Source organism: Caloenas nicobarica, chromosome 29, assembly GCF_036013445.1.
Source record: "Caloenas nicobarica isolate bCalNic1 chromosome 29, bCalNic1.hap1, whole genome shotgun sequence".
NCBI classification, from domain to species: domain Eukaryota; kingdom Metazoa; phylum Chordata; class Aves; order Columbiformes; family Columbidae; genus Caloenas; species Caloenas nicobarica.
The window spans coordinates 2346460-2369035 of record NC_088273.1 but is presented as its reverse complement, the minus strand read 5'-3'; the positions used below and the strand labels follow the sequence as shown (position 1 = coordinate 2369035).

General features: G+C 54.7%; 1 protein-coding gene across 1 annotated transcript; it reads left to right on the top strand.

Moving 5' to 3' along the window:
• Positions 1-669: 669 nt before the first annotated feature.
• On the top strand, positions 670-14041 carry LOC135999575 (scavenger receptor cysteine-rich type 1 protein M130-like). The gene is made up of 14 exons (XM_065653139.1): positions 670-736; positions 1718-2032; positions 3006-3314; positions 7849-8163; positions 8683-9009; positions 9095-9409; positions 9757-10071; positions 10466-10516; positions 10601-10915; positions 11331-11366; positions 11651-11788; positions 12637-12732; positions 13407-13559; positions 13788-14041. Exons 1-14 carry the CDS (start codon positions 670-672, stop codon positions 14039-14041), a joined length of 3006 nt encoding a protein of 1001 aa, XP_065509211.1.
• Positions 14042-22576: the final 8535 nt, after the last annotated feature.

Below are 22576 nucleotides of genomic sequence, written 5' to 3'. Positions count from 1 at the left end.
CGTCTGAGCCCCTGGGCTGCACGTCTGCTGCCAGGACAGGGACGTGTCCCAGCTCCAGCTCCTGCGAGGGACCTTCCGTGGGCTCTCCAGGGAGCGGTGGGTGAGCCAGCGCTCCTGGGATGGGGCTCTGCCCTGGGCTAAGGCCCTTTCCCAGCTGCTGCTCCCAGCACTGTGGGGTCTGTCACAGGGGCTGTTTCCTTCCCTTCCTGACACAGCCCCGGTGCAGTCGCAGCCCCATGGGTCTTATAGCACAGCAGTGTTTGGACGCTCTCTACCTCGAGCTCTTGGATAGCCTGTCACAGGACATGCTCGGTGCTCCTGGTCCCCACCACAGGGCTCAAGGAGTAAAAAATTGTTTGCCCCACTACAACCAACCCTGTCCTGTGACGTTCCACCAGCACAGTGATGTGACACCTGCAGCGGAGCCGTCCCTCATATATGGTCATGAATGGCGCTGGAGAAGTTCATTGGAGGACTGGGCTGTGTCGGAGGGGAGATAGCTCCCGATAATGTCTAAAAAGGTGCTGCTGCTTCGATTGGCTCCTCCTGTAGCTGGGGGACATCTGCAGAGATATATTGCCCTCCCATCATCATTGTTCCCACGAGTCCCTGGAGCTGCGGCAGGGAGTGCAGCACAGAGGGATGCGCCATCAGGGCAGGAGGCTCAGGATGGGCACAGAGGGACTCCTGTCCCCTCAGACGCTGTGGCTGCTCCTCTGGGTACAGCTGTGCAGGGGTAAGTGCTGACTCCCTTGTCCCACCGCCCAGGGCCAGCGGGTACCAGTGTGGTCATGGGGATCTGTCTGGGAATGGGGTTTCTTTGCAGGTGCTGCTGAGACAAGGGGCAGAAGGTGCTCAGATCCATGGAGCCTGTGCCCTTCCCTGTGCCTATCTGGGTGGGAGAGAGTATCTCCTTTTCCAGGGCTCCAGTGTTCAGGGCAGCCTGTGCCTGGCTGGATTCACAGACACCCTCTCCTGGGGTACCATTTTGGGCCCCCTTGTTCCCAGCACTCTGCCTCTGGAGCCAGTGGTGGCCTCACTGGTGATGGCAGCACCCAGAGATCCCCAGGCCACTGCCAACCTCTGGGGTGCCCCAGAGGGTTTGTGTGCTGCTCAGCGCCCCTTGTTCCAGGGGAGCCCTGACCCCACAAGAGCAGTTTGTGCCCCGCAGAGGGAAGAGGACGGGGACATCTGCAGTGGGGAGACGTCCTTCCTGGGGGGCCTGGCCCAGTGCAGGGGCTGGGCTGACACCAGGAGAGGAGGGGATGTGTGATCCTGTGGATGGTCTCAGTGGGAACAGGGAAAGCCCTGGGGCTGGGCAGGGTTTGGATGGTGCTGGGGCAGGTGGTTTGCAGGGGAAGCTGCAGCCCTGGGTACACGGGGCTGTTCAGGGGGTGCTGGGCTGGAGACAGCTGCTGCCCAGTGCAGGGCTGGGCAGTGTGTGGGTGGGCATGGGTGGGGGACAGGTGGCCTTTTGGGTGGGAAGAGGTGCCTTGTGTGGTGGGATGGAGAATGACCCAGCAGTGCTGGACGTGGGCACCCCCAGCCTTGCGCAGCTGTGGGGACAGAAGGGACCCTCGCGCTGCTCTGGGGACAGCCTGGAGGGGAGGGGGCTCCCACCCTGGTACATCTGATTCAGTGCGGGCAGGAGGTTCCCCCAGACCTGCAGCACTGGGGCTCGGCGCTCTCCTGACTCATCCCGTGTTGGTGTTTGAAGGTGCTGTGGAGGTGAGGCTGGCGGATGGCGGCAGGCGCTGTGCTGGGAGAGTGGAGGTGAAACACCAGGGACAGTGGGGGACTGTGTGTGGTGACTACTGGGACATGAACGATGCAGCAGTGGTTTGTAAGCAGCTGGGCTGTGGGTCTGCTGTTGGAGCTCCTCAGTACGGACACTTTGGGGCAGGATCTGGCCCCATTTGGATGAGTTATGTTGGCTGTAATGGCACCGAATCTGCCCTGTCTGACTGCAAACATGCAGGATGGGGTGAACATGACTGTATTCACGTTCTTGATGCTGGAGTGACGTTTTCAGGTAAGGGGTCAGCCTAATACCTAACTTTGGGGCTGGGATGCAAGAAGTGACATGTCGGTGCTCTCAGCAAAAAACAAACATGGTAGATCCGGGCCTAGTGTGGCCAGTCATGCTGCTGAGCTGGGACTGTCATTGCTGGTGTAACTGGTCCCTAGGGAAAGCTGTGACAGCCCTGTGGGGATAGGATCCCATGCAGGCAGCGCTGACAAGCTGCCCAATCCCTCCTGCCTGCCCACAGCTCCCCACCCTGACCCATGAAACAGGGTCTTTGCCAGCACTTAATGACTCTCGTCTGTGCTGCTGTCACCCTCTGAGGCAGCGTGAGGCCAGGGGGACATGCGGGTCTCCTGCCCCCTGCCTGGCCATTGGCCTGGGACCTGTGCACCCCTGGGCAGAGCACAGTGTCCCTGGATGAGAACATCCCCCTCGAGCAGGCAGGGGAGGGCTCTGGAAAGCACCAGCCATGATAACAGCTGCTCCATTTCTGTGCTCTGGGACATCTCCCACCTAAAAGGAACCTCCCAACACCCCAGGAACACTCCTGGGATCAGAAGGAGCTTCTGTTTGTACGCAGGTGATGATGGTCCTGCCTGGCCGAAGCTCTGCAGGATCTGAGCAGCTGCAGCTTCATCATCATCTGGGCCAGTTCTCCTGGACCCCAACTGCTCACAGGGCTGCGGTGCTGGGGGGACCGTGCCGGGCAGCACAGAGGACCTTGTGTGGGAGCCCTTTGTGTGAGCAGCACCTGTGGCTGTGAGTGTGTGGCAGACACACACCTCAGGTGCTCTGGTGGTGTAGACAAGGGGAGGAGGAGTCTTGGATGTGTTTCTGGCACCAGCCCTTCCCCAACAGCTTCCTCTGGCATGTGCAATAGGCACTTTGGCCACGGCTTGTTCGGAGGTGATGAGGGATGTGGGCATGTAACTGACAGAGGGCTCTGGGAATTCCCAGGTTGTTTGGTGTATTTTTCCAGGATTTTTCCGTCTGGTGGGAGGGAAGAGCCGCTGCTCAGGACGTGTGGAGATCCGTGATGGGGACCAGTGGAAAACTGTTTGTGATTCCCACTTTGGCCCCAAAGCTGCTGAGGTGGTCTGCAGGGAGCTGCAGTGCGGTCTGGCCCTGCCTGTGTCTGGAGGAGGTCACTTTGGAGAAGGGGTTGGTCCCATGTGGGATGGAGAGCTGCAGTGTGTGGGGAATGAGTCCCTCCTGTCCTCCTGCCCCACGGGGTCCTCCCAGGACCAGGCCTGCACCCAGATGAACAGCGCTGCTGTCAGCTGCACACGTAAGGACTCAGGGTGGGGTGTTGAACACCGGGGTGAGCTCCAGCCTGAGGAGGGGACAGTTGGTGCTTGTGGAGACAAGGGAACTGGGGCATCTGTTCCCACAGGCTGGCAGAGATGTGACATTCCTGGGGATCATAGAGAAGGGCAGGGCTGGGCTGACGCCCAAGGACAAAGAGGGGCCATGGCCTGGGAGGGCTCCCTGGGATCAACATGTTGCTCCACAGCGGATACACAAGGGCCTGAGATGATGATGTGGGAGGTGCCCAGGGCGGACTGTGGTCCATTGGAGCTGGGGGCCCTGGGAGAAGCAGCAGCCTGTGCTTGTGGATCCCTGGGGACAGATCTCTTCCCAGGGTGCTGGCTGGGGTGGAGTGGGTGCACTTGGTGGGTGTGAGCCAGGGTCAGGTTGAAGGGTCTGTTAGGGTAGAAGGAAGTGCTGAAAAGTTTGGGGCCATAAATGACCCAGCAGGACTGGAGGTGGGCACCCCAGTCTTGCCCAGCCCATGGAGTTACAAGGGACGTCTGCACCACATTGGGGACAGCCTGGCGGGGAGGGGGCTCCCACCCTGATAGCCACAGTGCTGGGGCTTGATGCTGTTCTGACTGGTCCTGTGTCAGTGTTTGAAGGTGCTGCAGAGGTGAGGCTGGTGGACGGCGTCAGGCGCTGTGCTGGGAGAGTGGAGGTGAAACAGCATGAACAGTGGGGGACTGTGTGTGGTGACTACTGGGACATGAACGATGCAGCAGTGGTTTGTAAGCAGCTGGGCTGTGGGTCTGCTGTTGGAGCTCCTCAGTACGGACACTTTGGGGCAGGATCTGGCCCCATTTGGATGGATGATGTTGGCTGTAAAGGCACCGAATCTGCCCTGTCTGACTGCAAACATGCAGGATGGGGTGAACATAACTGTGAGCACATTCATGATGCTGGAGTGACATGTTCAGGTAAGGGGTCAGCCCGTTCCCACCTTGGGGCTGGGATGGGGGAGGGGACCCGGCTGTGCCACAGGGTGCAACAAACATGTTGGATCTGGGCCCAGTGTGGCCAGTCATGCTCCCGAGCTGGGGCTGTCATTGCTGGTGTAACTGGTCCCTGGGGAAAGCTGTGACATCCCTGTGAGGACAGGACCCCACGCAGGCAGTGCTGACCAGCTGCCCAACCCCTCCTGCCTGCCCACAGCTCCCCACACTGACCCATGAAACAGGGTCTTTGCCGGCACTTATTGACTCTCGTCCGTGCTACTGTCATCCTCTGAGGCAGTGTGAGGCCAGGGGGACATGCGGGTCTCCTGTCCCCTGCCTGGCCATTGGCCTGGGACCTGTGCACCCCTGGGCAGAGCACGGTGTCCCTGGATGAGAACATCCCCCTCGAGCAGGCAGGGGAGGGCTCTGGAAAGCGCCAGCCATGATAACAGCTGCTCCATTTCTGTGCTCTGGGACATCTCCCACCTAAAAGGAACCTCCCAACACCCCAGGAACACTCCTGGGAGCAGAGTGCGCTTCTGGTTGCACCCAGGTGATGATGGTCCTGCCTGGCCCAAGCTCTGCAGGGGCTGAGCAGCTGCAGTTTCATCATCATCTGGGCCAGTTCTCCTGGACCCCAACTGCTCACACGGCTGTGGTGCTGGGGGGACCGTGCCAGGCAGCACAGAGGACCTTGTGTGGGAGCCCTTTGTGTGAGCAGCACCTGTGTCTGTGAGTGTGTGGCAGACACACACCTCGGGTGCTCTGGTGGTGTAGACAAGGGGAGGAGGAGTCTTGGATGTGTTTCTGGCACCAGCCCTTCCCCAACAGCTTCCTCTGGAATGTGCAATGGGCACTTTGGCCATGGCTTACTCGGAGGTGATGTGGGACGTGGGCATGTAACTGACAGAGGGCTCTGGGAACTCTCAGTTTCTTTGGTGTTTTTTTCCCAGGATTTTTCCGTCTGGTGGAAGGGAAGAGCCGCTGCTCAGGACGTGTGGAGATCAGTGATGGGGACCAGTGGAAAACTGTTTGTGATTCCCACTTTAGCCCCAAAGCTGCTGAGGTGGTCTGCAGGGAGCTGCAGTGCGGCGCGGCCCTGCCTGTGTCTGGAGGAGGTCACTTTGGAGAAGGGGTTGGTCCCATGTGGGATGGAGAGCTGCAGTGTGTGGGGAATGAGTCCATCCTGTCCTCCTGCCCCACGGGGTCCTCCCGGGACCAGGCCTGCACCCAGATGAACAGCGCTGCTGTCAGCTGCACACGTAAGGACTCAGAGTGGGGTGTTGAACACTGGGGTGAGCTCCAGCCTGAGGAGGGGACAGTTTGTGATTGTGGAGACAAGGGAACTGGGGCATCTGTTCCCACAGGCTGGCAGAGACGTGACCTTCCTGGGGATCACAGACAAGGGCAGATCTGTGTCGAGGTCCAAGGACAAAGAGGGGCCATGGGCTGGGAGGGCTCCCTGGGATCAACATGTTGCTCCACAGTGGATACACAAAAGCCTGAGATGATGATGTGGGAGATGGGAAGACTGTGGTCCAGGAGAGCTGAGGGCCCTGGGAGAAGCAGAAGCAGGTGCTTAGGGATCCCTGGGGACAGGTCTCTTCCCAGGGTGCTGGATGGGGAGGAATGGGTGCTCTAGGTGGGCCTGGGCGAGGGGCAGGTTGAAGGGTCTATTAGCGTAGAAGGAAGTGCCGAAATCTTAGGGGCCATAAATGACCCAGCAGGGCTGGAGCTAGTCACCCCAGCCTTGCACAGCCCGTGGGGATACAAGGGACCTCTGCACCATATTGGGGACAGTCTGGAGGGGAGGGGGCTCCCACCCTGACACCCACAGTGCTGGGGCTTGACGCTGATCTGACTGGTCCTGTGTCAGCGTTTGAAGGTGCTGCGGAGGTGAGGCTGGTGGATGGCGGCAGGCGCTGTGCTGGGAGAGTGGAGGTGAAATACCTGGGACAGTGGGGGACTGTGTGTGGTAACTACTGGAGTGTGAACGATGCAGCAGTGGTTTGTAAGCAGCTGGGCTGTGGGTCTGCTGTTGGAGCTCCTCAGTACGGACACTTTGGGGCAGGATCTGGCCCCATTTGGATGGATGACGTCAGCTGTAATGGCACCGAATCTGCCCTGTCTGACTGCAAACATGCAGGATGGGGCGAACATGACTGTATTCACATTCTTGATGCTGGAGTGACATGTTCAGGTAAGGGGTCAGCCTGTTGTTCACCTTTGGGGCTGGGCTGGGGGAAGGGACCTGGCTGTGCCCTCAGGGAACAAAAAGCATAAGCCAGAGAATGTGGCAGTGATGCTGGTCCAACTGCTGAGCTGGGACTGTCATTGCTCATGTTCCCAGTCCCTGGGAAAGCCCAGAAGGAACCTACCCCAGGCAGAACTAACCCTGCCACAGTGTCTCATCCCCACCTCAATTGGTGTCTTGGGCTGCACATGAATCCTCCATCCTGCCCTGGAGTGTCTGCTGGTGTCTGTCGGTCCCCACTCATTCTGCCAGTTCCCAGCCAACAAGGCTGAGGATCCCTGAGCTGGAAACACCATGGGAGGACATGCCGGCACCCCACACCTTGGAGGAAGAGCATGAGAGGGCTGATCACGCTGGATGTTCCCCCTCAGGCACATGTGTACATCGATGGCCTTGGAGGGAGTTTTAAGAGAGCATGAGCACTGGCCCTGCGCAGAGGAGCAGGCGGCACATGGCCCCTCGCTGCCCAACCCCAGGGCTTGGCTGTGTGGTCCCGCTCTGTGAGGCTTTAGGAGCTTGGCAGCTGCTTATATTTGGCTGCTTATTCCATATCATCGCATGCACCTGTGGCTGTGAGTGTGTGGCAGACACACACCTCGGGTGCTCTGGTGATGTGGACAAGGGGAGGAGGAGTCTTGGATGTGTTTCTGGCACCAGCCCTTCCCCAACAGCTTCCCCTGGGATGTGCAATGGGCACTTAGGCCACGGCTTGCTCGGAGGTGATGTGGGATGTGGGCATGTAACTGCCAGAGGGTCTGGGAACTCCCAGGTTTTTTGGTGGTTTTTTTCCAGGATTTTTCCATCTGGTGGGAGGGAAGAGCCGCTGCTCAGGACGTGTGGAGATCCGTGATGGGGACCAGTGGAAAACTGTTTGTGATTCCCACTTTGGCCCCAAAGCTGCCGAGGTGGTCTGCAGGGAGCTGCAGTGCGGTCTGGCCCTGCCTGTGTCTGGAGGAGGTCACTTTGGAGAAGGGGTTGGTCCCATGTGGGATGGAGAGCTGCAGTGTGTGGGGAATGAGTCCCTCCTGTCCTCCTGCCCCACGGGGCCCTCTTGGGACCAGGCCTGCACCCAGATGAACAGCGCTGCTGTCAGCTGCACACGTAAGGACTCGGGGTGGGGTGGTGAACACTGGGGCTGTGCCAGGGGTTGGGAACAGAGGAAGAACCAGGCTGGGTGGGTGTAGGACAGAAGGGATCATTGTACTGTCTACAGCATGAAAACCATGCACAAGAAGAAAGGCATCTGTTCCTTTGGACTGTGCACTGGCTGCCGAGGCTACAAAAGCACCAACCCACCCTCTCTCCTCCTCTGTCCCCAGAGTACACAGCGTTCAGGCTGGTGAACGGCAGCACAGCCTGTGCAGGGAGGGTGGAGGTCCAGGTGCTGGGGACCTGGGGGACCCTCTGTGCCTCCCGCTGGGATCTCTCAGATGCCCACGTTCTGTGTCATCAACTCCACTGTGGGTTTGCTGAGTCCATTCCTGGAGGAGAGTATTTTGGGAGAGAGACTGGCCCTGTCTGGAGAGACTCGTTCCACTGTGACGGGACTGAAGCCCACCTGGGACAGTGCCCAGTGACCACCCTGGGGGCCTCCCCATGCTCCCACGGGAAAAACGCTGCTGTCATTTGCTCAGGTGAGTGCTGGGAAAATGGTGCATTACCTCCATTTCCCTTTGTGGGAGACATGGCCACCCAAAGCTGGGTCACATGGCAGCACCAGGCTGAATTTCTCCCTGGAGGATCCCTGGGGGGCTTTCCCTGCTCAGACTGACCGCTCTGCTCTGGGAGAGCTGAGGTCTGAACAGAGGCAGACACCTGTCCCCAGGGCAGCGCCTCAGGCCCCAGCACCACTGCCAGGCCTGTGTTCCATAGGATGAGCCCAGGACAGGTCGGTGGGGCTCTGCTCCATCCCTGTGGCTGCAGACAGCCACATCCCATCCCCACAGAGAGCCCTGCAGAGCCCCATCCCACCACCCAGCAGCAGCAGACCTGGCTGTGAGCTGCAGACAGGGCCTGGGCTTTGCCCTAGCTTCTCATCAGCACAGGGCTCAATCTTGTCCTGTCTGGTCGGACAAACCCCCCTTGCCCTCCTCCCTGGAGGCTGCCGTGCTGCCCGGTGCCGCTGATGGCTGTGGCTCCTCTGCTGTCCCCAGGCCCAGCCGACTCTGCGTCCCTGCGGCTGGTGGGCGGAGGGAGCCGGTGCGACGGGCGAGTGGAGATCTTCCAGCGCGGGACGTGGGGCAGAGTCCTGGACGACCAGTGGGACGTGCAGGAGGCCAGCGTGGTGTGCCGGCAGCTGCGGTGTGGAGAGGCAGAAAAAGCCTACAACCCCGCAAAGCCTGAGCGAGGGACGGGCCCCGTGGGGCTGCGAGGGGTCCGGTGCGCGGGGCACGAGGCCAGCCTGACCCTCTGCAACACCTCCCTGTCCAGGAGTTTGCTGTTGGGAGGGGTTGTGGAGGACGTGGGAGTCATTTGCTGGGGTGAGCGGTGCTGCACGAGCCCCCAGATGATGGGGTGGGGGGGCAGCCACCCCCTGACAGCACCTGGGGTTTCTCCCCACTGCAGGGAGCCGGCGGGTCCGGCTCGTGAATGGGTCCGGGCGCTGCGCAGGGAGAGTGGAGATCTACTACCAGGGCAGCTGGGGGACCGTCTGTGACGATGGCTGGGACCTGTCTGATGCCGCCGTCGTTTGCCACCAGCTGGGCTGTGGAGGGCCGGTGGAGGTGGCCGACTCTGCTCGGTTCGGAGAAGGCTCCGGCCACATCTGGCTGGACGGTGTGAACTGCTCTGGGTCCGAAGCTGCTCTCTGGGACTGCGCTGCCGGGCCCTGGGGGCAGCACGACTGCGGGCACAAAGAGGACGCGGGCGTCATCTGCTCAGGTCTGTGCTGGGAGATGTGCTGGGATCCTGGCTCTTGGAGAGGCTGGGATGCAGGGAAAGCCGGGCATGGCCAAGGCTGTCCCTGGCTGAGCCCCTGCCTGAGCCCGGCCTATGGACACCCATGCACGGGTGCCCTCAGTCCCACTGGGGTCCCTGGGGAGCTCAGCTGTCCCCCAGGGTGAGCGGGGAGAGCAGGGGAGTGTGTCCATCAGGGACTTCTCTCTGCCCTGGCTGCAAGGGGGACTTGCTGGCCCTGCCCTGCCTGGCTGGGGGCCTGGGGAGTGCAGAGGTGCCCTGGCTCCCACAGCCCCAGACCAGCCTGTTCCTCTTGCTGCCTTTCCTCCCAGAGTTCGTGGCCCTGAGGCTGGAGAACAGTGACGGCTGCTCCGGGCGCCTGCAGGTTTTCTACAACGGGACGTGGGGGAGTGTTTGCTCCAACGCGATGACTCCTGACACGGTGTCGCTGGCGTGCGAGGAGCTGGGCTGTGGGGATGGAGGATCCCTGGAGACAGACCTGCCCTATGGCAGAGTGTCTGGCCCTGCCTGGCTGGATTACGTGCAGTGTGGGGAGAAAAACAACTCTTTTTGGCAGTGTCCCTCTGCTCCCTGGGACCCACAGTCATGCGATGACCTGCGAGATGAGACCTACATCACCTGCAATGGTAATTCTGAGCCACTCGGGTCCGGTGTCACCCCAGCTTCTGCTCCCCTCTGGGCACAGCCAAATGCAGAGAAAGAGCTTGGAGGGGTTTTCATTTCCATGTCAGACTCTTCTGCTGCTGGTGGCACAAACGTGACCACAGCTCTCAGAGCTCCACACGTCCAGCAGCAGTTGCCACCCAGCAGTGCCTGGGGGAGGCAGTGACATCTCCAAGTGAGGTCTCAGCAGAGACCAGATGGGGTTCAGAGGAGCCTCCCCTCCATGGACACCCCCTGCTGCTCTGTGACCAACATGGCACACACAGGCACGAGCAGAGCTCAGCCCCACTCTCTTCTGCACAATCCCCCGAGCCAGCCCCTTCACCACAGTGTTTCCTTCTTCAGGGAGACGCCCAGAAATGCCCCCAGAGCCTTTGGCCCCGTGCCCCAACTCCACCAGCTGCACAGGTAGGGAGCTGCTCCTCTGTGTGCTCCTCTTGCCTGGCAGGGCTCTGCTGTCTGAGTGCCATGGCAGCTCTTTGCCTTCTCCAGACAGGGACAAGATCCGCGCCATGGGAGGCGAGGACGGGTGCTCGGGCAGAGTGGAGCTCTGGCATCACGGCTCCTGGGGGACAGTGTGCGATGACTCCTGGGACATGCGGGATGCCCAGGTGGCGTGCAGGCAGCTGGGCTGTGGCCCCGCGGTGTCTGCCCTGCGTGAGGCTGCTTTTGGGGTGGGGCAAGGCCCCATCTGGCTGGAGCGGGTGGAGTGCCGGGGGACGGAGTCGTCTCTGCAGGACTGCTGGGCCCGGCCTGGGGACGGACGTGCTTGCCGGCATAAGGAAGATGCTGCCGTGCGCTGCTCGGGTGAGCTGGGGCTGGGACCCCTTGCTCGGGTATTGGCAGGGAGCTGGGGAAGGCCTTTCACCCGCTTGGTCCTGGCACAGCCCCTGAGCTCCCGAGAGCAGGAATGTTCCTGTGGGGTGCAGCAGGCTGGTGCCACGCAGGGAGCAGCCTCGGTGGAACTGGATGTCCTTGGGCCACTGCCCGTGGGGCCCTGCAGCTCCAGGGCCATCCCCTGGGCTGCCTGTGCCACCCTGCCTGCCACCCAGAGCAGAGGCCACGGGCCCTGTCCTGGGTCCCTTTCTAGCACTACAGGAGGGGCAATTTGGGCAGGATGTGTCAGGGACACCTACAGACACACATGGGTGTGTGGAGGGGAGGCTCCCTGGTACGTGCACTCCCACCCTCTCAGCCCAGCTCTCCTTTTCCTCCTCTGCAGCTGCACCCAGGACAGCAGCATCCCCACCCCAAGCAGGTAACTTGTCCTCCCCCTAGGGCTGGGTATCCCAGGGCCAGACTCTGACCCACAGTTGGGTGGAAGGGGCTTCTTCCTGGAGTGTGAACTCCCAGGAGGAGGCACTGGGGTGTTTGTGTGGGGGTTGAGGAGGGCTGTAATTCACTCAGCAGGGTGGAAGCTTCTCCATCACTCTCCCCCTGGGCCCTCCACTGCCTGCTGCCTTGTGTGATGGGGGTCAGGACTGGTGCTGCCTCCACCTCTCCCAAGGCTGGTGCTGTTCTTCCATGTTCTTGCCCATGCAGATCCCACCCGGGGCCATCCGGCTGTCAATGGGAGGATCTCAGTGCCCGTCATCATCTGCATCATCCTGGGGGCCCTTCTCTGCCTGCTCCTGGCCCTGCTGGCCGGGCAAGTGCTCAGAGCCAGGGCTGGGCGCAGAGGTGGGTCCTTCCACAGAGGTCCCAGTGATGCCTCCTGGAAGGGCTGTGGGTGCTGCGGGGGGTCAGTAAGGGGCACAAGCAGAGCTGAGGGGATGAGACTGTGTGCTGCCACCTGTTCCACGCACCTCATTGACTGTCTGGCCATAGGGCACCAGCAGCAAGGGGTGGAGAGAGCCCAGAGGTGGTGGGAGCAAGAGATGGGGCAAGGAGAGAAATGGCAGAGCACGACCAGGGAACATTTTATCCTTGGGGAGATATAATCCTGTGGGAGATGTTATCCTGGGGGAGATATTATCCTGGAGGAGATGTTATCCTGTGGGAGATGTTGTCCTGGGGAGATGTTATCCTGGAGGAGATGTTATCCTGGTGGAGATGGCCAAGGCTGGCAGTGCTCTGGGTAGTGCTGGAGGGTGCTCTGGAGTAAAGGAGAATACAGGAGGAACACAGAGCAGCAGGGCCCATCTCCACGGTGTCAGGCCCCAGGCTGACCCTCTGCCCAGCCCTGCCTGCCCTTGGTAAGGCTGGGACCCTGCTATGGACTCATGGGGCAGACAGGGGTCAGCTCCAGGTGGAGAGGAAACATGTGAGCTGCTCTGGGGTCAGACAAGGGGGGATGACCCAGGGGCCAGAGGGGCTTGGGCACTGTCTCCAAGGGTGTGATGCTGCCCCAGATCATCTCCACAGTGATGTGGCCCTCACTGGGGATGTGGCAGCTGTTCCTGGACAGCACAGTGGGGCTGTGCTGTTGGAGCAGTCCTGGGCTGGGCCAAGGAACAGGTCTGGGGGAGCACAGTGGGGTCCCATCGCCTCTCTGCCTGTCCCTGTGCCAGGCCTGCCTCTGTCCCCAGGCTCCAGGACAGCCCAGGAGCTCTTCCCCGAGGCCGTGTATGAGGAGATCGGTTACAGCCCAGCATGGGAGAAGCAGGCGAGGTTTGGTCGCTCAGGTGGGTGTGGGCACATCTGCAGGACCCTTTCCTCTGGCCCCACCCCAGGGCTGACCCTCTGAAGCCCCCAGCCCGTGGTCCCTGCAGTGCTGGGGCTGTGTGGTGTGTGGGGAGAGCACCCAGGTCCTGGGCCCGGGAGAGGAGCTGCCTCCCAACCAGCTTTGCTGATCGCAGCTGGGCAGCCCCTCTCTTCCTGCCCCTGCACCCCACTTGACCAGTGAGGGATGAGCTGACCTGGGGCAGCTCTGGGAGCACCTTTGAGACAGAGTTTGTCCCAGGGGAACAGGGTGAATTCCCAGCCCTCCTCCCCATGCAGCCCCAGCTCTGTGGGTCCCCCTTCCCCAGCAGCACTGGCCACGAACCAGGTCAGTGGGCTCGCTCCATAACACCCGCTGCGCATCTCTCCAGGCTCCTCTTCAGAGCAGTCCCTGACCCAGCTGCAGCCCTACCCTGGGTACCGTGAGGAGGAGGATGGTCTGGGATCAGCACCAGGTAATGAAGCAGGAAGGGGCTGATCTGCCTGCAGACAAGTGATGGACAGAGGTGTCACTGAGTGTCACTGTCAGATGGGGAGGACCTGAGGGTCTCCTGTGCTGCTGCCAACACCAGTGCCTCCCATCCTCTGCTCTGCAGGATGTATCTTCTCACTGTCACCAGCTCCCCTCTCTTTTCAGATGTTCTTGTTCTGCATGGGGATGACCCAGCAGAGGGCTATGATGATGCCAGGGAGGTTTCTCACCCTCAGGAGGACGATGCCCCTGGACAGGGAGCTTGGGAAATGCCCAGGGTGCCAGAGGAGGGAGCAGGACCCAGGGATGCACCCAGAGGTGAGAGGGAAATTCAGCGCTGCTGGTTCCTGGGGTGCCATCCCTGCTCACACCCTAGTGCTGCTGTACTGAGACCTAAACCTCTTGGGAAGGGGAATCCTGCCCCAGGAGTTTCCCATGGAGGGACTGGAGGGTGGAAGAAGGAGCTGAATGTGGTGAGGAGCAGGGAGGAAGGTGGTGCACAGACCCCATGGGGTGAACTGCAATGTCCTGCATTGCTGCTTGCAGGGGGCAGCCTGTGCTCCCAGAGAAGTGCCGGGGTCCCTGGAGCTGAAGGAGACACCTCATCCCTGTCCCCGGGGAGCATGGGCTATGATGATGCTGAAGAGATCTCTCTGGCACATCCTTGTGAGGACACAAAGGCTGTGACAGAGCTGGGTGCACAGCAATCCCTGAGCCCCTGGCCAGGAGAGCCCATCCCTGCTGTGCAGGTGGGTGCAGCCGGGAGGGAGGAGAGGTCTGTGCAGCTGGGAGACCCGTGAGCACCGGGGAACTGTCTCCCTTTGCCCATGGGCAGCAGAAACAGCCCAGAGTTTCCTCCATTTTTTCCCTGTTTTTACACTGTGCATCATATTTGTTCTCATTAAAAGTCTCAGTGGACTTTAGCCGGGATCTGGTTTGTGTCTGCCCAGGCATCAGGAAATCTTCCTGAGTTTGATCAGGGGCAGCAGAGAACAAAGACATGGCGGTGGGGAAGGGGTTTGTCTCAGGGACAGCAGGTTTGGGGTCAGGTTGTGTGGCTGCTAGAGCCCGTGGTCGCTGTGGAATAATCCTGCTGACAGAGACGTTCCCATCCCGCTTTGTCACAGGCAGTTTCTAGTCGAAATGGCTCTCTAATAGGTGCCATGATGCACCCCAGTGCCCATTTCTTCACCCCAAGATCTCCCAGCTGCTCTTTCCCCCAGGCCCTGCCTGGGCCAGGCTGGTCCCACAGCGCAGAGGCCATGACAGAGCTGCCAATCAGGGTAAGTCCTGGGCTGTGACCCCGCAGAAGTGAACCCTAAGGTGGTCAAGGTGCCCTTTAAACTCCAGATGGCCCCAGAGGTGATGATGGCCCACAGATCTCCTCCCGCAATGGTCAGGAGGCACATGGGTCCCCGAAGCCCGTCTTCATCAATGACTCTCCTGTTCTTGCTCAGCAAGAACCTAGAAGGACACTTTTGGAGCAGTAACAGTCATGCAGGCACTACCCCTGCAGCCAAACATTTTCAAGCTCATTCTCAAAGCTGAAAAGACAGTAACTTTGCTTGGGCAGTCTGTCCCTCTCCTCTCAGTTGTTCTCAGTCACAACAAAAGCCCAGCTTCCCTGGAATATTTGGGTATGGAAACGGGGGACAGTTGAGACACTTGTGCTGTGAGCCCTGGCTCTGGGCTGAGAGGATGGAGAGCACAGCAGCTTGTGCAATGCTCAGGAAATGCAAGTAAAAGTAAAAATGACATTCAGTGGTAGAGCTGGGGCTGTTTGGGAGTCCCAGTGTGATGGCTGGTGACTTCCAAGCTAGACCCCAGGGGAGCCACTGCTGGTATTTCTGTCCTGACCTGTGCCCTGGCAGCAGGGAGGAACTGATGCAGAGGGATGTTCATGTGGGGCCTCAGACAGATTCCCCTGTGCTTGTATCTCTCTGCTGATGCCCAGAGAGGAGCGTGTCTGTGATTCATCAAACATTGCAGCAGGAGGGCAAAGCGGGGAGGCACAAAACTCTGCTCAGGACAGCGTGTGACTGAACAACACTGGTGCCCACGCTCCCCAGGGGACGAACCTCAGCACGGCTTTGCCAGCTGTCCTTGGCACATCAGAGGCCCAGCTGTGACAAACCTCCAGACAGAGGATGCTGCCACTCACACCTCAGCTCAGGAGAGTGCCCGGCCCTTGGACTGGGTGGGATGGTGGTCAGGATGCTCCAGTTCGGGGACCTGAGTTCCAGGCAAGGAGGTGTATGAGGGGAGCAGTCTGTGCACCATCGAGAATGACAAAGAGGAGAGAGACAGGGTCTTTGCAGAGGCCTCACGAAACAGAGATCCTGATTGCTGATTTGAAGGAGGGACAGCTGGAGATCACCCCAAAAAAGCACTGAATAGAGATTCCTGCCCAGGGAGAGGCGGGAACTTGTGGTGCAAGAAGAAGGCTCCTTCTGACCCACAGATCTGCAGGTACAGGGCATGGGCAGTGCTGTGGCAAGAGCTGGAGGAGCAAGGAGGGCCAGGGCAGGATGGAAGAAGGCAGATGGGCTCCGCAAATGTCAAAGGGAGAAAATCATTGCTGAAGCCCAGGGATGAGCCAGAGACATTTAGATCTGCAGTCTGATGCTCTCCCAGCTGAGCTACTTCAGCTCTGCCCCAGCAGCCCTTGTGAATGGCTACTGGAAATGGCTGAACACCTGTCTGCCAATGGGAAGCAGTGAAGTCATTAGTTATATTACTTTGCTTGTGAACACAGTTTTGCTTTGTCATTAAATTGCCTTTTGTCTCTACACATGAGTTTTTACCCCGCTGCCCTTCCAGTTCTGTTCCCCATTCCGCAGGAGAGGGGAGTGAGTGAGCAGCTGGGTGGGGGCCCAGCGACCAGCTGGGGTCAACCCACCGCATTACGGACTTATTTCTACTGTCACTAAAACCAGTAAGAGTAACATGCTCTAAAATACTTTCTTATTCCTCTTTATGTTGATAGGCTTGATTTCTTTAATTTGTTCCTGTCATTCAGTCCTACTTGACCAGATAGCTGCAGTTTCATGGTATGTAACCTCTTGCATAATGTTTCAGAAAATTGCTTTTTCTTTCATTGATAACTGTTATCATTTAATGCTAACACCTCTGAGAGAGTGTTTCCACTAAATCATTTCCACTTTCTATATTTTATCCCTGTTACCAATGTGCGTGTGTGAAAGGTGTTAGTTTATAACCAAAAAAAGCCAAATGACAGACCCCAGAGTGCTGAAAAGCAGAAAGCAGGCCAAATTTTTATGTGAGGTACACTGGTACTGGCCCATTATCTACATTTCCAGTCTCTAAATTTCTAGTCCTGCAGCAGAGAGCCTGAAACCTCTGAGCTCCCTCCATTTGCCCCATGTTTCAGCACTGAAAGTGAAATTACCCCAGGCAGTGGCATTCTTTTGATTTGATTTATAGCCTACAGCACAATATGGGTCACAAGATTGGCCAGGACACCACAACAGGAATCAAAATCCTTTGGTCTAAAATGTGTGTGTTCCTGGGAAAATTGGATGTCATGACATACTGATATTTGTGTTCCGGGAGCTGATCAGTTGACCCGTCTCCATTTCTGAAATGGTGTCTCAGTTTGCCTGGGTAACCTCTGACCTGATCCCCATCCACTGCTGGTTGTTGTCCCAACTCCTGCCTTCAGGAACAAAGGCCCAGGAGATCTTTGTGGTGAAGACAGAGGAAAAGAACCAATTAGGTATCTGAGCCCCATCTGCTCCTGCTCTTACTATATTCAGCGTTTGGCCACATTAGGGGAGGAGTGGTTGATACAGCAGAGGCTGTGCTGCCAGTCAGCAAGACCTGGACAGGATGGAAGACTGGGCAGAGAAGAACCTGATGAAATTCAACAACAGCAAGTGCAAGATCCTGCTCCTGGGGAGGAATAACCCCAGGCACCAGTACAGGTTGGGGGCTGACCTGCTGGAAAGCAGCTCTGCAGAGAAGGACTTGAGAGTTCTGGTTGACAACAGGTTGACCATGAGTCAACAATGTGCCCTTGTGGCCAAGAGGCCAATGGTGTCCTGGGGTCAATAAGGAAGAGTGGGACCAGCAGGTCAAGGGACGTGAATCCTCCCCCTGTGCTCTGCCCTGGTGAGGCCGCATCTGGAGTTCTGGGTGCAGTTCTGGGCTCCCCAGTTTAAGAAGGACAAGGAATTACTGGAGGGAGTCCAGTGGAGGGACACAAAGATGCTGAGGGGTCTGAAGCACCTTTCTGATGAGGAGAGACTGAGAGAGCTAGGGCTGTCCAGCTGGAGAAGAGAAGCTGAGAGGGAACTCATCAATGTTTATAAATATCTCCAGGGTGGGTGTCAAGAGGATGGGTGGTGCCCAATTATAGGATGAGGGTCAACAAGCACAAACAGACTAGATGATCTCCAGAGGTCCCTTTGAACCCCAACCATTCTGTGGTTCTGTGATTTTCATCCGGACCGGCATTTAATCTCCACATTAATTTGGGGATTTCCATCTTCACTGCATGGATCTCTGACATTCAGTACCAGGACAGGGTTATGTTACCTTGGTTGGTATCAGGCCATTCTGTATTTCAAGAAATTTCAAAAAAGTAATGGACCATCGCTGAAATAATTTCTTTACTGACATCCATGAGGCAGATGCTAAAAATACACAGTAGAGCTCTGCACAATGAGGAGTCTAAGACTTTGGTTGAACTAAGCCATGAGTCGGCATGTCCATTTCCTTCATTGTGTTTCATTTCATAGATTCATTTTTGATTACAGAGGTATAAATTAAGAAAGGTGAGGCCTTTCTTGACAGCAAGAGTTTTGTGGGTTCTTTCAAAACCTAGGTGTCTATTTCAGACCTAATCACAGGCTTTATTGATTGGTTTGCCTGTGAGGAAATTCCATGCAAAATAAGGCTTGAGAGATCATTGAGAGGTAACCAGGTCCATCTTCTGTCTCCATGAAAAAATAACTGAATCATAACGACTCCTGAGAGAAGTGAGAGAACCTGCCCTTAAAAGACTGTTGTGGTAGACAACTCTTTACCACTCCCAGAGGATGATGCTCCTCTCCTTACTACTAGAACTATCTTTTCTTTTTTTTTTTTTTTTTTTTTTAATGAAGAATTGTGTGTTTGAGGTATTTTGATTGTTTGTTTTCTGTTTGGTTGGTTGTTGCTGGTTTTTACATTCAATATTAAAATGCGCTATTTTAGTATTCACCATGCTAGAAATCCAGAGCAGTGGATCTAATGGCCCCCTATACTTGTGAATGCCATAAATCCATCAGCTGAGTTTATTAAAGGATCCTGGAAGGGGTCAACTGGACTAGTTTGCTGCACATGCTTGTCGAGATTAATATTCAGCCAATCCATTGGCTGTTATTTGTAGTGGTGAAAACATGAAATGCTGTTGTAGTACCATTATGGAGTCCTGTGTCCAGCTCTGGGTCCTCAGCACAGGACAGACATGGACCTGCTGGTAAAGGTGCAGAGGAGCCACAGAAATGACCTGAGGCTGGAACAGCTCTGCTGGGGGGACAGGCTGAGAGAGTTGGCATGTTCAGCTGGAGAAGAGAAGGCTCCAAGGAGACCTTATTGCAGCCTTTCCAGACTTAAAAGGGGCCAATAAGAAAGATGGGGAGAGACTTTTGAGCAGGGCTTGTTGCGATAGGACAAGGGGTGATGGTTTTAAACTAGAGGGGAGGTTGAGGTCAGACATACAGAAGAATTTTTTTTTTTACAATGACAGTGATGAAACACTGGCCCAGGTTGCCCAGAGAGGTGGTGGATGCCCCATCGCTGGAGACACCCCAGGCCAGGCTGGATGTGGCTCTGAGCAACCTGAGCTGGTGAAGATGCCCCTGCTCATGGCAGGGGTGGGACTGCATGAGCTTGGAAGGTCCCTTCCATCCCAAACTATTCTATTATTCTATTCTATTATTCCATTCTATTATAAAGCCACTGACTGGCAACTATTTGTTTAAAATATATTTGCTTAAACTTTTCAGTCAAGGCAGAATTAATTTCTCCTCCTTTGCCACTTCCTTTCATGCCTTTTCTGCCCTGAGACTCCACACCTCTGTCCTCTAGCCCCAAGAGCCCTTCCTGTGCGAGATTTCCTGGGAGCTTTAAAGAGTGGTACTCCCAATGGTTTTCTTCTCTGCTCCTATTTCTGCTGCTGGGTTATGAATGCATCATTCCGTGCACACATGCCACATAATCCAGGCAGCCCATCAAATCAGTTCTTACAGAGTAAGGAAATTTCAAGATACACTTGTGATACAGAAGAGCAAGAGCTTAAATTAGATCAGATGAAACAATAAAAGGCATCTGCTGAGCAAGTTTTGGAAGCTTTCCAGAAGCCATTCTGCCCTCTTCAAAGATTCTAACACTTTCCTGCAAGGGAAGGCAGGCATTTAAGAGGTAAAATTATACAGTCCTTATGCAAAATTTGAGATCTCTAACTACAGAGGAGGTAAGTTTGCCAGCTTGTCTAGCTTTTGTTTGTTTGTTTGTTTCCCTTCCTCTTCTATTCCTTTCCATTTCTCTTTTTTTTTCTTTCATCTTTGACAGCTGTGAAAATGCAAAAACAGAATTTCACTGAAGTTATCACTGGGCTGGAACCATGTACAGAACTGGGTCTACAGACCCAGAACAGATTACTTTGTAATTATTCTGTTGTTTAGTTTTGGGGGGGTTTGTTGGGTTTTTTTTCTTTGTTAGGGTTTGGGGTTTTGTTTTTTTGTTTGGGTTTTTTTTGGTTTTGGTTTGGTTTGGTTTGGTTTGGGTTTTCTTTTTTTCCAATTAACCACCTGAGATTTTAGAGGAGAATGCATACTATAAAGAGGTTACGTAAGACGAGGATGCAATGTCTCACTTTTTTTGAGACATTCTCTCTCCACATTGCATTTATTTTATTTTGCAACTTATTGCCTTATATCAGACTGATTATTGTTTTTTGTTTTGAAACTGATTGCATTGTATCATAGGATTAATCATTCTAGTAATCCTCTTTGAGTCAATAGAAAGGAGCAGGTACATCCAGTATGTAATTCATTGCGTCTTTAAGTAGATACCATCAAATGATCATAAATCGTGCTGCAAAGGCAGGAAAAGAGTGCGTGTGACTAGCTCAGATATGGATGTCTACGTGGTGTAAGTCAATGAGCTGAGATCAAACAGATGAATATTTTGTAAAATGTAATTTGGTGGTGCTGGCAGGGACCTTGTCAAGAGGGATACACAGTAAAGCTGTGTTGTGAACCAGCTGTATCTTTAGAAACCTTTCTAAATTACACAGCTTCCTTTTAGCTTGTGAATTTCCTATCATCCAACTCAGAATATAGTTTCCCTTGATCATTTATCTCTTACTTTTCTGAACAACTGATTACCTAAACAGGACATTGGGACTGGTGTAGTTTGCTTCCAATTCTGCTCTGGCCTGGGTGGAACCTTAGCTGTTTCTCTTCCACTGGGTACTGCACCACTATAAAGGTGCTCTTATTTCATACTTTTATGTTACTTGCTGAAGAAATCTGTGTCGTTGCTAAATGAAAAGAGAGATGGAAAGGACCACAGCGTGGTATGACTGGGTAAAAATTGATAATCATGTTGTTTTTATTGATCCATTTTTTGGAGGTATATTGGAAAGGGAACCATCCATATACAATTTACTCTTATTCTTGAATACCATTTACCTACTGCAAGCACAGGTAAAGTCCCTAAATTTCTCCATTTCCTCTCTAAGCTTTAAAGTGGGGGTTTCAGTGTAATCTTTTGTTTTCTTCATTCCTGTGTTTCCTGTATATGTTTGACCAATTTTTGACTGCACAAGAGTTTCTGATTATGCTGCAATTTTAAAGAGTTGTTGGATAATTTGAATTAACTGTTTCATTTGACAGCTCTGCTCAGAGATCACTGGCACAAGCAGGGAGAACTGATTGTGATTTCATTGGGCTAGACTTATCATGGTAATTTTTAATGTCAAATGACTGGGAATCTTTTGATACTAGAATGAACTCCATACGGCTGATATTTCTATTCTAAGGGCACCTGGGTTTGTTTAATCTGGTTGTTTCTGGACTTCTTTGACCAAAGGCACTCTGATTGTCTGGATGCATAATAACAAGCTAGAAAGGACTGTAAGCCTCTTTAAAGATGAAGATTATTTGTTTGCTAGTAACATGTACTACTCCAGGACCTACCAGTGGAACAGGCAGAACCAAAGAAGCCCCATGTCCATGTTGGAATGTGACCACGTCTGGAAAAAGAACCTGTACAGATGTAGAAATGCCTAGGGGTAAGGAGTTCAACCATAGTACGAAACCTCTGAACTACTTTCAAGGGACAAAGAGGTTTATTCAATAAAGATAACCTTAGTGAAATTAATTTACTCTAGGCTTATTCTAGTCAATGGAAATAAAGGAGTTCTGTAAAGAACCCTAGTTTATCCATTCTGCCTGTAGAGAGGTTTAGAATCACCACCATCTTCACTAAGAGCAAGTTAACCCTTTAGAATATCCCCCAGAGTGTACAGGAAAACAAAACCAAAACCAGAACAACAAACAAACCAAAAACCCAAACAAACAACAAAGCCACAAAACAAACAGAAAACCACAAACAGACAAAGAAAGAAAACAGTACTAGGTAAAATTCTGCTGTACTGGGGCAGAAGATACCACCAGATTCTTTCATTCTTCCTTCATCTGAAAGTAACAGTGCTGAGATGTAGAGCTATAGGCAGTACGTGCAGTTGTATGTGCAATTTTTTTGCTCTTTTCTCCATGATAGGTAACTTCCCCACAACCACCTTTTCAGCCCATGAGGTTGCAAATTTATCTTTCAACATTTATATACACAAGGTATCTATTTTTTTGTCCATGTTGTTTCATTCCCTTTTAAAAAATTCAGAGGTATTTTTTACTTTAAAAGAAATCAACAATCCAAGAAATATTGCCAAGTATTCTTAAAGGCACTGTTTTTACTAATGTTGTTATCATAGATTTTGTCTACACTGAGGGCAAACATGCTGCAGGATACACCCAGTAGCCCCTGTAGTTCTCATGAACTCTCTGGCCTTGTTCTTAGTCCATGGAAGCACAGCAGACCTAGAGATAGTCCTTCAAAACCCTGAAGTCATAGCCACGGCTGAACTCTCATGCAAGGAGAATTGACTATCTGCTAAAAAAAAAAAAAAAAAAAAGGAAAATAATCACTTCATAAGATTGATGTCTGTGTGCATTTCTGATACAGGATTTATTATTAATAATGAAAAAGCCTGATGACTCATATGTCTTTATTTTTCCAGGTGTAAATTTCATATTGCCACCCAA